This window comes from Odontesthes bonariensis, chromosome 8 (genome assembly GCF_027942865.1).
Source record: "Odontesthes bonariensis isolate fOdoBon6 chromosome 8, fOdoBon6.hap1, whole genome shotgun sequence".
NCBI classification, from domain to species: Eukaryota; Metazoa; Chordata; class Actinopteri; order Atheriniformes; family Atherinopsidae; genus Odontesthes; species Odontesthes bonariensis.
This window is the reverse complement of record NC_134513.1, coordinates 9,714,763-9,729,441: the sequence shown is the minus strand read 5'-3', so window position 1 is coordinate 9,729,441 and position 14,679 is coordinate 9,714,763. Positions and strand designations below refer to the sequence as shown.

The window sequence follows — 14,679 nt, the reverse complement described above, 5'->3', positions numbered from 1 at the left end:
AAAGATTACTCTCAGTCCACTTTAGAGACAGTTTTGGGGATGGAAACAATTTTAGTTTGAGCCTTTGCAGATAACAGGGGGGGGGGGGGGTGAGAAGGCACATCTACTAAAGCTAAAAAACGAGATTCACGGCATTTCTGAAAAAAAAAAGGGGAAAAATTAAGTATTTTTGCTACAAGTGTTCAGAGAAAAAGGATAATGGTGAAATCAGTCAGTGAAAAGAAGTAGGATTTACAATGCACTTATTTTGTCCCAGCATGTTTGGCTTTTTATTTTTATTTTTTATAAATCAAACTTAAAGCTACGGGGAAGCTGAAGCTTGAATCATCACAGCGCATTTGGAGGCATTCAGATGAGAGAAAGACAAACCTGTTGTCTCTTTGATCCTCTGTATTCTCAACTCAGAGGCTGCGGGAGATAGAAGTTGTGCCACTGAGACAGCGTTCACTTCAACTCATTCTATTAATATTACAGGTGGAAGACGGCAGGAACGGGTTCTTTACTCTGGAGAGTTGTTTGTGTACCGTACCAAAGCCTGTAATATATAATGCATCATCCACATGGTGGAAATCAGTTATATATGTAGGTTTACATGTTTTTAAAAAATAAATAAATAAATAGAAAATGACGTTTTCACCTTTTATGAATTCCACATATTACATCCTCTTTTGCTTTCACTCATTGTTTTAATGATGCGCTGAAAGTTGTACTTGAACGAGGATACACTGACACGAAATGAAAATGGGACGAAAAATAAATACATCTAAGCACTCTCCATTTTTACATATAACAAAATCATCTACACACTTCTGCTTTAAATGTTTTTTTCCCCAACTGAGAAAATTGATCTCAGAAAGGCAGCTTGGAAGTCAGTACTCTCAATACCTCCCGGCAAACGTAGGCACAAGATACAGAGGAATGTTTTTACATAAATGGCGGTTATTCCAGTGGCTTGCAGCTGCTGTTACAGATTTGAGAGGGATGGCTGGTTCTAGTTTAGCAGACGATGGGTTGAGGCCAGGAACAGCAGTCTTTGCTGATCCTTTGTCTACACTGTAAACTGCAGGTCAATCTTTCTCTCATTACCCTCCTTTTGTGATAATGGTGGCTGGATGGAGAGCAGGGGAGGAGAAGGTGAGACAATAAAAGGGAGGGTAAGGAGGGAGTAATGTGAGCCTCAGACATTTCCGGAGATTATCAATCACCTTAAACCACTTGCAGCTCACATTAGGGTCCTAACCCAGCATATACACACACCTCAGAGCTGTTGTATCTGAGTGATTAGCAGAAGACATGGTGTCAAAAAAGAGACCTGTAAGGTTGTTGTTGTTGTTTTTTTTTTTTGGGGGGGGGGGGGTGTGAAACTCCTCGAAGAAGGTAAATAACACAGATGTGAAAAGCTGTTGTTGTTTGGTTGTCATTACTTCTACAGTAAAGGAGTGCTTTTAAATTTTGGACACTTCTCTTGTTCCATCAATCAAAATTAGGTTTGGTGATGCCAAGATCATTTGTCAGGTTGATGATGTGTGTTGCCACAGAGGAGAGAGCATTAAAACCTTTATTTAGGAAAGACAGTACCATGGCCAGCAAACAGCTGAAAATGTATGTTTGAAATAAATACAAAAAAGGTTCATGATAAGACTTAATGCTGCGAAGCTGATCTGTCAACCATTACACAAGAAAGTTGTAACCTGATTTATGAAGAATATTGTTTTTTCCATTAGGAAGTGAAGAGTCCAAGTAGTCACAGAAGCCAGAGGACCAGAAACAAAGCACTGTGATTTTTTTTAATTCTGCCTTTTTCCACTCTACTTCATCCGGGGAGAAAAACGGGCGTTCGTTTTAAAAACTGGATCCAATTTCGAGGAATGGTGTACAAAGCCCGAATGCTCAGTTGTTAAATCAGATTTCTATATCATACATTATTTTTCTTTCCCTCTAAAGTAAGAACAGCTAAAGAAACATCCTCCAGGTGTGGGTGGAGATCCAATATTTTGCCAGGTCTTGTACATGATATTAAATCATAACCTAACTTCTAAAAGGTGAGCAATATGGTGGATAAATCCTTTAGTCAAAGAATGTTGTAGTAATGAAATTACTTGAACAACATGAGCCCCGACTTAAAATATATTCATTTTTCCGGCCCAGTGCTGGTGGGACATTTAATCTGAATTATTCAGTTCTTTTCACCTGCTTACACAGCCTTTTGTGAGGGATCACTGTTCAATTCCACTTTTTTTTTTTTTTTAAAGCCAGCACATCAGCTTTAATACAGCAATAAAAAAAGTTTACCTTTACATTACAACACCTTTGAGACCAGGCTTAAAACTTTCCTTTTTTATAAAGCTTATAGTTAGGTCTGTTGAATCTGATAGTGTGTCTGCTAGTGTGTCTTGTTCTGCCTCCACCTCTGGCACCCTCTATACTTTCATTACCCCTACCCGAACCAGGGTTTGAATCCCATTCCCGCTTATCTTACCCCTTTTATTTCTCCCCCTACCCGAACCAGGGTTTGCATCCCCACCCCGCTGTGACTGGTGTGCAGTTGGTGAGAGTGAGTTGTATGGCTTTGTTTTTGCTGGTATTTTTAGTGATTATAGGACTGTTTAGGTGAATTTGTCTGCTGAATCTGCTGGTGTGTCTTGTCCTGCCTCCACCTCTGGCACCTTCTATACTTTCATTACCCCCTACCCGAACCAGGGTTTGAATCCCATTCCCGCTTATCTTACCTCTTTTATTTCTCCCCCTACCCGAACCAGGGTTTGCATCCCCACCCCGCTGTGACTGGTGTGCAGTTGGTGAGAGGCTGAGGTAGCTTGTGGCTGTAAAAAGATGGTTGTTGTGGTGTGAGGAGCAGATCTATATAGGGAGTATAGGGAATTACTTACTGAGTCTGGTCCTTTATTTATTTATTTATTTATTTTTTCGTTAGCACAAGTTTCTTGTGTTTACCTTGAATAGGGATGGCTCAGGTAATCCTGAAACATCCCATAGTTAAGCTGCTATAGGCCTAGACTGCTGGGGGGCCTCATCTGTCACACCTTTCCTCACTTTACTCTCTTTATGTATATGTGATATTATTGTGGTCATTAACTCATGTTTCCCTGTTCCAACAGATATCCTTTGAATGGTGTTACAGTGCCGCCGCCGTACATACCTTTCAGGGCTTTTTCATTATTGTGTATCTTCTCTCTTCCGCTTGTTCTGCAACCTCCAATTTTTCTTCCAAGTTTATCAAAGTCTTTGTGTTTTTCTTGCTCTAGCACTATTCAAAATAAAGAAAATTTCTTAAATGTCTTATGCAGAATTTTTTTAATGACACATTAAAATTTTTTACACTTAACCCTCAGGTCAGATCAGGTTATTTAAAGCAACAAATCTGTTCCTAAAAAGCCACTTAACTATTTGTAAAATCCATGATGTGCTAGTGTTATCACATATTTCCTCTCACTCTTCATTTGTCTGCATTTTATTTTTCGATTATTTTCTGTAATTGGCAAACCACTATAGTGGATTCATATGAACGAAGCAGTCTGCTGCTCTGTGACTTTCATGTGCTCTTCAAACAGGTGGTATCAAAGTATTACAGTTTGAGGCTTTGAGGAAATTTACTAAAGATCAGCACCACTCCAATTTGTAAGCAGCCGTTTATTTTTCTCCTCAGTATATCTTGAGCTATGCTTGTGTCCTGTAGGCTACAGTTAATTATTTGAGCTATCGTTTAACATCTTGTTGCACCCTACACACACACACACACACACACACAGTAAAGTGTACTCTAAACCTTCTGCATTTCTATAAACAACCAGTTTTATTAAGACCACTCACCCACCTGTCTTTCCTCCTGTTCCAGGTACATGTCTGATTCTGGGCTGCATGATCTACCCTGATGGCTGGGATAGCGACGAGGTGAAGCGGATGTGTGGTGAAAAGACAGACAAGTACACACTGGGTGCCTGCTCGGTGCGCTGGGCCTACATCCTGGCCATCATGGGCATCATGGACGCCCTCATCCTCTCCTTCCTGGCCTTCGTCCTGGGCAACCGTCAGGACAGTCTGATGTCTGAGGAGCTGCTGGGAGACAGTAAGACAACAAACCCCGGGGCTGTTAGAGTAACAGAAATATACAGACAACACAATGCCATTTCTTAAAATTAGTGTGCACCCCATGTTGATATTGTGGGCCAACGCCTCATGTAAATGTGACCATGCAAAAAAAAAACAACAACCGCATATACTGCATTTGAGATGAACTAATGAATAAAAGATTAAACTGAGATAAATGCTTTCTACACAGCCAGTGACAGAATGGTTCAACACTCCTTTTTCTTTAGAGAGTTGCAAGTTAAAAGGTTTGCAGCTAATCAATTGTACTCTGGTTCGCTTCTGTACACACCAAGTCCTGCATGACACATTCTTCTCCAGATGAATTCCTAATACAGAGCAAGACTACTGTTCCAAACCCATTTCAAATGGTATGCACTACATTGTCAGCCGTTATGCCCCCTCTAGGGGTAACCAAGGCACAACATAAATGTGACGCATTTTTCTCAACTCTCAAGCAGCCACGGAGATATTTGGAATTTAACATGAAAGTTTATTTATAATTCATATAAGAAATATTATGTCAAATTGGAGATAAATGAATAGGCTTCAGGATGGGCCAAAACAACAAACAAAACTGTCTTCAAGAGGGAAGCCGACCTACACAAAGCAACTTCAAAACAAAAGACAACCACTTACATCCCAAAACTAATGAAATCCAAGAAACTCAAGAAAATAATATGGCAGCCCACCCCTACAAACTCCAAGATACAATTTTGTTTACACCTCAACAGTCCTTGCAGCAATGGTGTGGCTGGTTGGGAGGAGAGAGAGATGAGTCCACCTGCTGCCATCATCCCAGGTCTTTATTAAGAAGTCTACTCCCCGGTGGCCAATCCTCTACGGGCTCTAGAAGTGTTAGCCAATCGGAGCTTGGCACCTGCACATTGTAATTTGCATAATATTAACAAATAAAGACACAAGTCGTAACACAGAAGAACTTAACTTACTAGAAAATCCAATTGGATGCCTCAGTTGCATGTCTGCTGTATCTGAGGATGTGTAAGAATTCAAAGCCATGAGGCTTAAGCCCAAGTTGTGTAAAAGTGATTTTTTGTTCAGCCTAAAGACATTAACCGTATGACTTGACAACACACCTCTGATATGGTTTAAATTCAACTAGCTTTTTCATTTAAACTCAATATAACTATGAGACACTGTACATCAAAGACATTGAGTTATTCATCCTTCCGTACCTCACATCCAACCAGCAGCTTTGTAATTAAAATATTTTATTTCCTTGCATGATTCCACATGCAAAAGATTTTTATTTGCATAGATTAGACCGTCTGTGAACATCACCCGCTCTCCTGCCTTTGTTTGCTTCTGTTGCCGATGAGATTTGTCTTTTTTTGATTGTGGCGAGGGGAGAACCGCAGTCGCACCCAAAGAGGATGATTGAAAACAATGTGGAGTGAGGATGAAGAGGAGAATACAGATGAAGGATAGAGATGAAAAGCAGCTGAAGAAGAGAGAGACAGATGAGTGTCCAAGAGGAAAACGCATGAATAGCAAGGGTTAATTGAAGCCTGAGGATGCTGGACAGAGTCATGAATTACTAATGGCTGTTTACACAGCTTGCTGCCAGCCCGTCTAAATGAATCACACCTACCCTATCAGCCAGGACACATCTGCCTGTTAGCTTGTATGACCAAAGTGACTGAGAGGAAAAACCCATTATCAACCAAAAGACTGGAGAGGGAGAGGACAGAGGGAAAGAGAGAGATAATGAGCCAAGGAGGAGGATGAGCGAGAAAAGCGAGCCAGATGTAGGCTACACTAAAAAGTTAAAATGGAGGTTTCATTTAACAGTAGATATAGTTAAAGTTGATTATTCTTTTTAACTTGTCATTCAGGAGTGAGACTGATACTTGTCCAAGGTCGAAACCTTAAAAATGAAAGGGTGGGTGAGGGGCTGGGGTTCATTTCTTTGCATTCACAGCACTGAAATTCTATGCAATACTGCCACCTACTGGTTATACATTTACTGTCTCCATCCTGACCTGACTTCTGTTTTTTTCCCCCTCAGAGAGTGGAAATAATACGATATAACCCCAGGAAATGGTAAAGCAGTCACACACATGGGTAGGTATAACGAACATACAATTATGATACATTTTCCCCACATAAGATTAGATGTTCAGGACAAAATAAGCAATAAAACTAAAAAAAAAAAAAAAAAAAAAAAACACATTTGGTGATTGAATAAAAAAATATATATATAAAACGTGAACAATCATATTCTTGCTCAATTGAATTAATTATATTCATAGACAACTGCATGCACCCTGTAGATTCAGGTAGAGGAAATTAATTGTTGTAATATTTACACGCCACTTAATTTGCTGTGAAACTTGAAACTTGAGGAGAGTCCTGTCAACCATCATTATGGCCGACATTTTCTGACCTTCAATTAAAAGGTAAAATCACAAAAGTATTGCTTTTTAATGTAATTACAATGATCAAATGTATCATCATTTTATAGCCTTTTTCCCCCACTACAACCCATCAACCTGCTGTTTTTGGATTTTTATATCCCTTTGAAGAAGGCTTAAAAGTATAATAAGACATCTTATTACCCAGTGCGATGTTATGTGCCAAATATACTGTATATTCTGTATTACTTTGTTTCAAAAAGGTCCACAGCCAGAATTTTTTAAAATATACAAATTATCAGTCCAAAATCTACCCGCTCACGTATCTTTTTTTTTTTCATCATGAGGAAGAATTAACCCTATATTATAAGAAAATGAGCTTTGCCATTTTGAGATCATTCAAGAATTCTTTCCTTTTTTTCCTTTAAAATTGGATGAATTAATTAAAACATAAGTATGTATTTTTGTTTGTTACATTAAAGTTATTAGAGCAGACCATACTCTCTCATAGTAGGGCAAAAATGAGGCTAACTTGACAAACCACTTTTCTGCTTCATCAGCAGCTGCTCAAATAAACCCTGATGTAGCTGCTAAAGACATCAAGTCATTCATGTTTTCTATTTTACATTTTCATCTTAAATTAGCTGCTTTTATGCTGGTAATTGTCAAATGACCATAAGGGGAAACCCTGTTTTTCTTCTTAACTTGGAAACTAAATCTGATAATTCTTTCTTTTCTTACCTATTATCTTTAGGTTGTTTTCACATTCATGCAATTATCTTTGTTCTACACAATGATCTCATATTTTACAATGAAGCCGTCTGTTTAATTTGTGCCATTCTACACTAATGAAACCATAGTCAAGTAAAGCAAGGAAGTTTTCGGCAATTTGTCATGCTTGATCAAAAAAAACTTGAGAATAACTGATCTATGCTCATTCATTTTTGTTATTTTTCTTCATGTCTGCAGGTCTTACAGCCCAGATGTAATGTTACTTCAGGATCCAGCTTCTGGCTCAGTCGATTGCTGTGATGCAGAGCTGATCTGTTGAGAATAATCCGATTTGGAGTAGAAAAAGAGGAAGAGGAAGTCTGTAAGAGGCCGCAGAACCTTGTGTTGGAAACCAGGATGCCTCATGTCCTCTCTGAAGGCTCCCTTTGTAAAAATAGTGTTCATATTCACGTCAAACTGCTCATTTTTTCGGGATCGGTTCTCTTAAAAGGATTTTTCAAGAGTTGTACTGTTTTGTTAATGCATCATCTTACCTGTGCTGTTTATACTAAAATGTGAGGAATGCTGTCGTGCAAAGGTCCAGCTTAAAAAAAAAAAAGAAAAAAATATGAGACTTGTGCTACATCAGCTTCAGGACACATGACCAGACAAGCATCACAGAGTGGCGACAGCTCAAATCGAATTATATCAGAGCAAATTAACCAGACTTTTACAGACACAAATAAGGACTTAAAAGACTTCAGGTCAAAGCTGTCATATCTTCTCTTCTATCAAGTCAACAAACTCCCTCCTGTTTACAAAAGAGTGGCGAGTGCAAGGATGGGAGGACTGAAGAAATGCCGAGGTTGAAACAACCAAACAAACAGCTTTGTCATATCTAAATCTTTGTTGTGACTGAATAAAGTGGTAGAGATGTGTTCTTTTGTGTGTGTGAACTGCAGAAACAAGTAAAATAAAAGTGCACTAAATAGCATCTATATTGTGTGTATAGCTACATGTTGATTCTGTCTCTGTCTTGACTTTAAAAGGTATATTATGAAATGTCAAGCTACTGGTTGATTATTACTGTGTACCACAGAGTATCTTGTGATCTGGGAGTAATATTGTGGAGAACTTAAAGGGTGCAAGAAAAGAACTGTGATTAAGTTTGACTTTTTTAATGCTGTGATTCTTCACCATCTTAGTCATTAAAAACTAACAGCACACACTAGGATCTGTTTCGACTATTTAAAGTTGATCAATTAGAGGGTGAGGCACTTTGGAAAATAGCTTCATTTGCTTTTCTGGTAAACATTTAACATAATTGAATTTAATTAAGCTAGTCAGTGAGATTAGTTTTTTAGTTTAGCTAAAGCTAGCACTGAGACTTAAAGATGCTGAAACGTCTGAAAAAATAAGAAAATACCATTTTTATCTTTATTTTTATCTATCCGCTAAACAGACATAGCAAACAGATCCTAGATGAGGGACCAGACAAAGAACAGCTCACAAAACCCCTATGATGAATGATATTTTTGGATACCGTGTTCCCTTGCCCGGACGCGGGTCACCGGGGCCTCCCCCTGGAGCCAGGCCCAGGGGTGGGGCCCGCCGGCGAGCGCCTGGTGGCCGGGTCTGTGCCCGTGGAGCCCGGTCGGGCACAGCCCGAAGAAACGACACGGGTCCCCCTTCCGACAGGCTCACCACCCGTGGGAGGGGCCATGGGGGTCGGGTGCAGTGTGAGCTGGGCGGCAGCCGAAGGCAGGGACCTTGGCGGTCTGATCCTCGGCTACTGAAGCTGGCTCTTGGGACGTGGAACGTCACCTCTCTGCTGGGGAAGGAGCCTGAGCTGGTGCGCGAGGCTGAGCGGTTCCGGCTAGATAGTCGGACTCACCTCGACGCATGGCTTGGGTTCCGGAACCAGCCTCCTCGAGAGGGGTTGGACTCTCTTCCACTCTGGAGTTGCCCGCGGTGAGAGGCGTAGAGCAGGTGTGGGCATACTTATTGCCCCCCCGGCTGTGCGCCTGTACATTGGGGTTCACCCCGGTAGATGAGAGGGTAGCCTCCCTCCGCCTTAGGGTGGGGGGACGGGTCCTGACTGTTGTTTGTGCTTATGCACCGAACAGCAGTTCAGAGTACCCACCCTTTTTGGAGTCCCTGGAGGAGGCACTAGAGAGTGCTCCTCCGGGAGACTCCCTCGTCCTGCTGGGGGACTTCAATGCTCACGTGGGCAATGACAGTGAGACCTGGAGGGGCGTGATTGGGAGGAACGGCCCCCCCGATCTGAATCAGAGTGGTGTTTTGTTGTTGGACTTCTGTGCTCGTCACGGAATGGCCATAACGAACACCTTGTTCATGCATAAGGGTGTCCATATGTGCACTTGGCACCAGGACACCCTAGGCCGCAGCTCGATGATCGACTTTGTGGTCGTATCATCGGACTTGCGGCCATATGTCCTGGACACTCGGGTGAAGAGAGGGGCGGAGCTGTCAACTGATCACCACCTGGTGGTGAGTTGGCTCCCCTGGTTGGGGAGGAAGCCGGTCAGACCTGGCAGGCCCAAACGCATTGTGAGGGTCTGTTGGGAACGGCTGGCAGAATCCCCTGTAAGGAGGAGTTTCAACTCCCACCTCCGGCAGAGCTTCAACCATGTCCCGGGGGAGGTGGGGGACATTGAGCCCGAATGGGCCATGTTCCGTGCCTCCATTGTTGAGGCGGCCGACCGGAGCTGTGGCCGTAAGGTGGTCGGTGCCTGTCGTGGCGGCAATCCCCGAACCCGCTGGTGGACGCCAGCGGTGAGGGAAGCCGTCAAGCTGAAGAAAGAGTCCTATCGGGCCTTTTTGGCCAGTGGGACTCTGGAAGCAGCTGATGGGTACCGACAGGCCAAGCGGAACGCAGCCTCGGCGGTTGCTGAGGCAAAAACTCGGGCTTGGGAGGAGTTCGGGGAGGCCATGGAGAACGACTTCCGGACGGCCTCGAGGAGATTCTGGTCCACCATCCGGCGGCTAAGGGGGGGGAAGCGGTGCACCGTCAACACCGTGTATGGTGAGGGCGGGGCTCTGCTGACTTCAACTAGGGACGTCGTGCGTCGGTGGGGGAAATACTTCGAGGGCCTCCTCAATCCTACCGACACGCCTTCCGATGAGAAAGCAGAGTTGGGGGGCTCGGACGTGGGGCCTCCCATTTCTGGGGCTGAGGTTGCCGAGGTGGTCAAAAAACTCCTCGGTGGCAAGGCTCCTGGGGTGGATGAGGTCCGTCCTGAGTTCCTCAAGGCTCTGGATGTTGTAGGGCTGTCTTGGATGACACGCCTCTGCAGCATCGCGTGGACATCGGGGGCAGTGCCTCTGGACTGGCAGATCGGGGTGGTGGTCCCCCTCTTTAAAAAGGGGGACCGGATGTTGTGTTCCAACTATAGGGGGATCACACTCCTCAGCCTTCCTGGTAAGGTCTTTTCGGGGGTACTGGAGAGGAGGATCCGCCGAATAGTCGAATCTCGGATTCAGGAGGTGCAGTGTGGTTTTCGTCCTGGCCGTGGAACAGTGGACCAGCTCTATACCCTCGGCAGGATCCTGGAGGGTGCATGGGAGTTCACCCAACCGGTCTACATGTGTTTTGTGGACTTGGAGAAGGCGTTCGACCGTGTCCCTCGGGGATTCTTGTGGGGGGTGCTCCGGGAGTATGGAGTGCCGGACTCCTTGATATGGGCTGTTCGGTCTCTGTATGACCGGTGTCAGAGTTTGGTCCGCATTGCCGGCAGTAAGTCGGACATGTTTCCTGTGAGGGTTGGACTCCGTCAGGGCTGCCCTTTGTCACCGATTCTGTTCATAATTTTAATGGACAGAATTTCTAGGCGCAGCCAGGGCGTTGAGGGGGTCTGGTTTGGCGACCTCAGAATCGGGTCTCTGCTTTTTGCGGACGATGTGGTTCTGTTGGCGTCGTCAGGCCGTGACGTTCAGCTCTCACTGGAGCGGTTCGCAGCCGAGTGTGAAGCAGCTGGGATGAGAATCAGCACCTCCAAATCCGAGACCATGGTCTTCGGCCGGAAAAGGGTGGAATGCTGTCTCCGGGTCGGGAATGAGATCCTTCCCCAAGTGGAGGAGTTCAAGTATCTCGGGGTCTTGTTCACGAGTGAGGGACGAATGGAGCAGGAGATTGACAGACGGATCGGTGCGGCGTCCGCAGTGATGCGGGCTCTGCACCGGCCCGACGTGGTGAAGAAGGAGCTGAGCCAGAAGGCGAAGCTCTCGATTTACAGGTCAATCTATGTTCCTACCCTCACCTATGGTCACGAGCTGTGGGTAGTGACCGAAAGAACGAGATCGCGAATACAAGCGGCCGAAATGAGTTTCCTCCGCAGGGTGTCTGGGTTCTCCCTTAGAGATAGGGTGAGAAGCTCGGTCATCCGGGAGGGGCTCGGAGTAGAACCGCTGCTCCTCCGCATCGAGAGGAGTCAGATGAGGTGGCTCGGGCATCTGGTGAGAATGCCTCCTGGACGCCTCCCTGGTGAGGTGTTCCGGGCCCGTCCCACTGGGAGGAGGCCCCGGGGAAGACCCAGGACACGTTGGAGAGACTATGTTTCTCGGCTTGCCTGGGAACGCCTCGGGGTCCCCCCAGAAGAGCTGGAGGAAGTGGCCGGGGACAGGGACGTCTGGGTCTCTCTGCTCAAGCTGCTGCCCCCGCGACCCGATCCCCGGACCAGCGGAAGATAATGGATGGATGGATGGATGGATGGATGGATGGATGGATGGATATCCGCTAACATGTAAAAGCTCATCATAATTCATTTGGTTCCATTGTACAACAAGGGAATAGTAAAAAGCTGTTAAGTCGCACAAGTAAAGACTTGAGACTTGACTTGGACTCGAGGTTTGGGACTCGTAAACAATCTTCATTTCATGAAATTATTGTTTCTGATCTTTACTGAATTCATTCCGATGTATGACAAGGCTGATGGCAGGCTGAGCGCGACATAGCGTCACGCATGCGCGCAGCCACTGATATCAAACTACTGTAACCATGGCAGCGTCAAGCTCATCTGGAAGTGTGCCATATTATGCTGTCACATTTGGTTATAAAGTGTTTGTGGCAGTATGCAGTGATTGGGCCTAGACTTTCAGCTGGTTTCGGATCACAGCCAATCGCTGCATCACAAAGCCGTATTAAGGCGGTCTGAGAGCACCTGCCTGCCTCTCATTTGCCGGAGGCTGGGGCTACGTCACGTCCCAGCGGCTTTCAGGCCGCTCCATGTGGTGACAAGTAGGCTGTCGGCAGCAGCTGACTGTATTCACGCCCACGTTGCCCATCCAGTGCTCATTTAAGTGCTTTTGTGTCCAAGAAGCTCGCTTTGGTGTTGCTGCATGCTGCTCTCCACCTCCTTGTGCCCTCAGTGTCCGCTGCTAGGTGCGCTCCGTTCATGCGTCCTCTGATGAGGCGCTGCACGTGCAGCAACCTGTGTGCTTGTTTACAGGTAGCTCTCGTTGTAGCGTCGATCATGTCTGTTTTGTATTACAGGGCAAAGTGGGGCACCTTAACCCTGAGGAACAGAAGGATAAAGCTGAGTCAGCTAAGGAGAGCAATTGAGATTTGGAATAAATAAAGTCTCTCAGAATTGGATGCCTTTTGTGTCTTGTGTGAATGTAAACAAATGTACATGCTTCTGTTACTGGGCTTATTCACATCTTATACCGAAACAAGGCTACGTTTTAACTACTTTTCCCTGTTTGGTTGGTTTTTCATCCCTTGTCATCCGTTTCTTCAGTTTAGTGACGTCACCTTCCTGACAGACAGATGTGCTGCTGCTGGGGTGGCTGAGTGTGCCTCAACATCACGTTCTCTTCCAGAGACCAAACAGTAACTGTTTAGATGTTGTCCATGAACTGAACTGTCAGATTGAAAAAATGTCTTCGGAGAAGGCGAGCTGTCCTCGTGGATCTGAGCGGATCTGAAGTGTGGGACATGAGCTGAGGCAGGAAAGGAAAACTAGATTCAAGATTCATGTCTTCAAAATGAAGACTCTAAGTAAAAACAAAACAACCAACATCAAATATGTGAACTGGGAATATCTTATATACAAAAAATAGTAAATTTCTTAAGTACGTTATTATACACATAAATATATGATTTTTTTTAAAAAGCACTTACAATTATTTGGGAGGGTTTTATTTTTTATGTCCTCACCGGAAGTGATATCTAATTGCGTATCTGCTAGCTTGACAACCTCTTTGCATCTGTCTCTATGCTTCCCTCTGGTGGTCATAAGCTGTAACTACACCCTCAACGTCAGTATAAACATTGAAATGTGGGAAATCTTTGTCAAATGAGGTTTTATGATGGAAGAGAGCAGTCATATTAATATTTTAACAACACTGTCATATTTAGTTAAGATTATGAATGCTGGAGTTTTACCACAGCTTACATTTCTTATCATTTCTCAGTGAAGATCAATGAAATAAATGTGCCTAAACACCGTAACAAACCTTAGAGATTCAGTCCCTGTCTAAAAATGTAGACTTCCACCACCAAAGTGGCCTTGAGTTGATCCTCACCTTCCTCTGCTTCCATCTCATTCACTCCTTCCTGAGTTCACCAAGCCGTCAGTTTTCATTTCATCACGTTAGCTGCTGAAGGTGATATTTTCCACCCACACACTGGACCATCCATCCGTACATTTATTATTTATTATTGGGCTGAGATTTCTCCAGGTTTAGCTTCTTTTGATTGGTTCCCTGCTAAATTCAGAACAGAATTTAACATTGCTGTCCTTACAAAACTGTTATGACCAAGCTCCATCATGTCTTGGGGGGGGGGGGGGGGGGGGTTCTCTTACAACTGCATGCTATTATAAAATAACTTCAAATCAAATCCTTAATCATTGATTAGTGTGCGTGCTTACCCCGCCCCCCCCTCAGAAAATAGTTCCAACGTCCATGGTATTACCTGAGAATCCCTCCGTGCCATTTCACAGGTGTGCCCAATTAAGTGAAAGGTGAGTGAAAGTCCGAGTAATTTTCAAAGAAAGTGATTTAAAAAAAACATCCTTCAACATTCACGTCAGCAATTGACCTACAAGGATTATATTCAACCATACAGCAGTAATCTTTTAAATGTAAATCACTCTTAGATATGATGGGATTATTCTAAACTGCTGAAAATTCATGAACCTTTATTCTAGTGGAAAATTAGTTCTCAGCAGAACATTGATTAGAATATAACACTCAGAGAAAGGTTTCAACAGAGTTCAGTGAGAAGATTTTTACAGAAATTATTAAATGTATCAAAGTATTTCGAATTGGAACTAAAAAAAAAAGTTTTGGAGTTGAGCTTTTTTTGTGAATACATAAACTTGACAGGAATGTTAACGCAAAATCCATGACATGAACCGTGAGGCTTTGGTGAATTGGAGTGGAGTAAATCCCAGTACGATTCCGCGATTTTCTTGAATTTAATGGCTATGAACCACCAACATCTCTCCAGTCAATACTTTTGGTT

The 14,679-nt window shown here is 43.9% G+C and overlaps 1 protein-coding gene across 1 annotated transcript in view; it reads left to right on the top strand.

Annotated features, from left to right (window-relative positions):
* The window catches only part of lhfpl3 (LHFPL tetraspan subfamily member 3), a 34,667-nt gene extending 26,320 nt beyond the window's left edge, over positions 1 to 8,347 (top strand). The window contains exons 2-4 of the mRNA XM_075471611.1: positions 3,854 to 4,084; positions 6,134 to 6,189; positions 7,449 to 8,347. Coding sequence (XP_075327726.1) covers positions 3,854 to 4,084; positions 6,134 to 6,156 — 254 coding nt within the window. The 3' untranslated portion in view covers positions 6,157 to 6,189; positions 7,449 to 8,347. The remainder of the gene's footprint in view (positions 1 to 3,853; positions 4,085 to 6,133; positions 6,190 to 7,448) is intronic.
* The last annotated feature ends 6,332 nt before the right edge of the window (positions 8,348 to 14,679 follow it).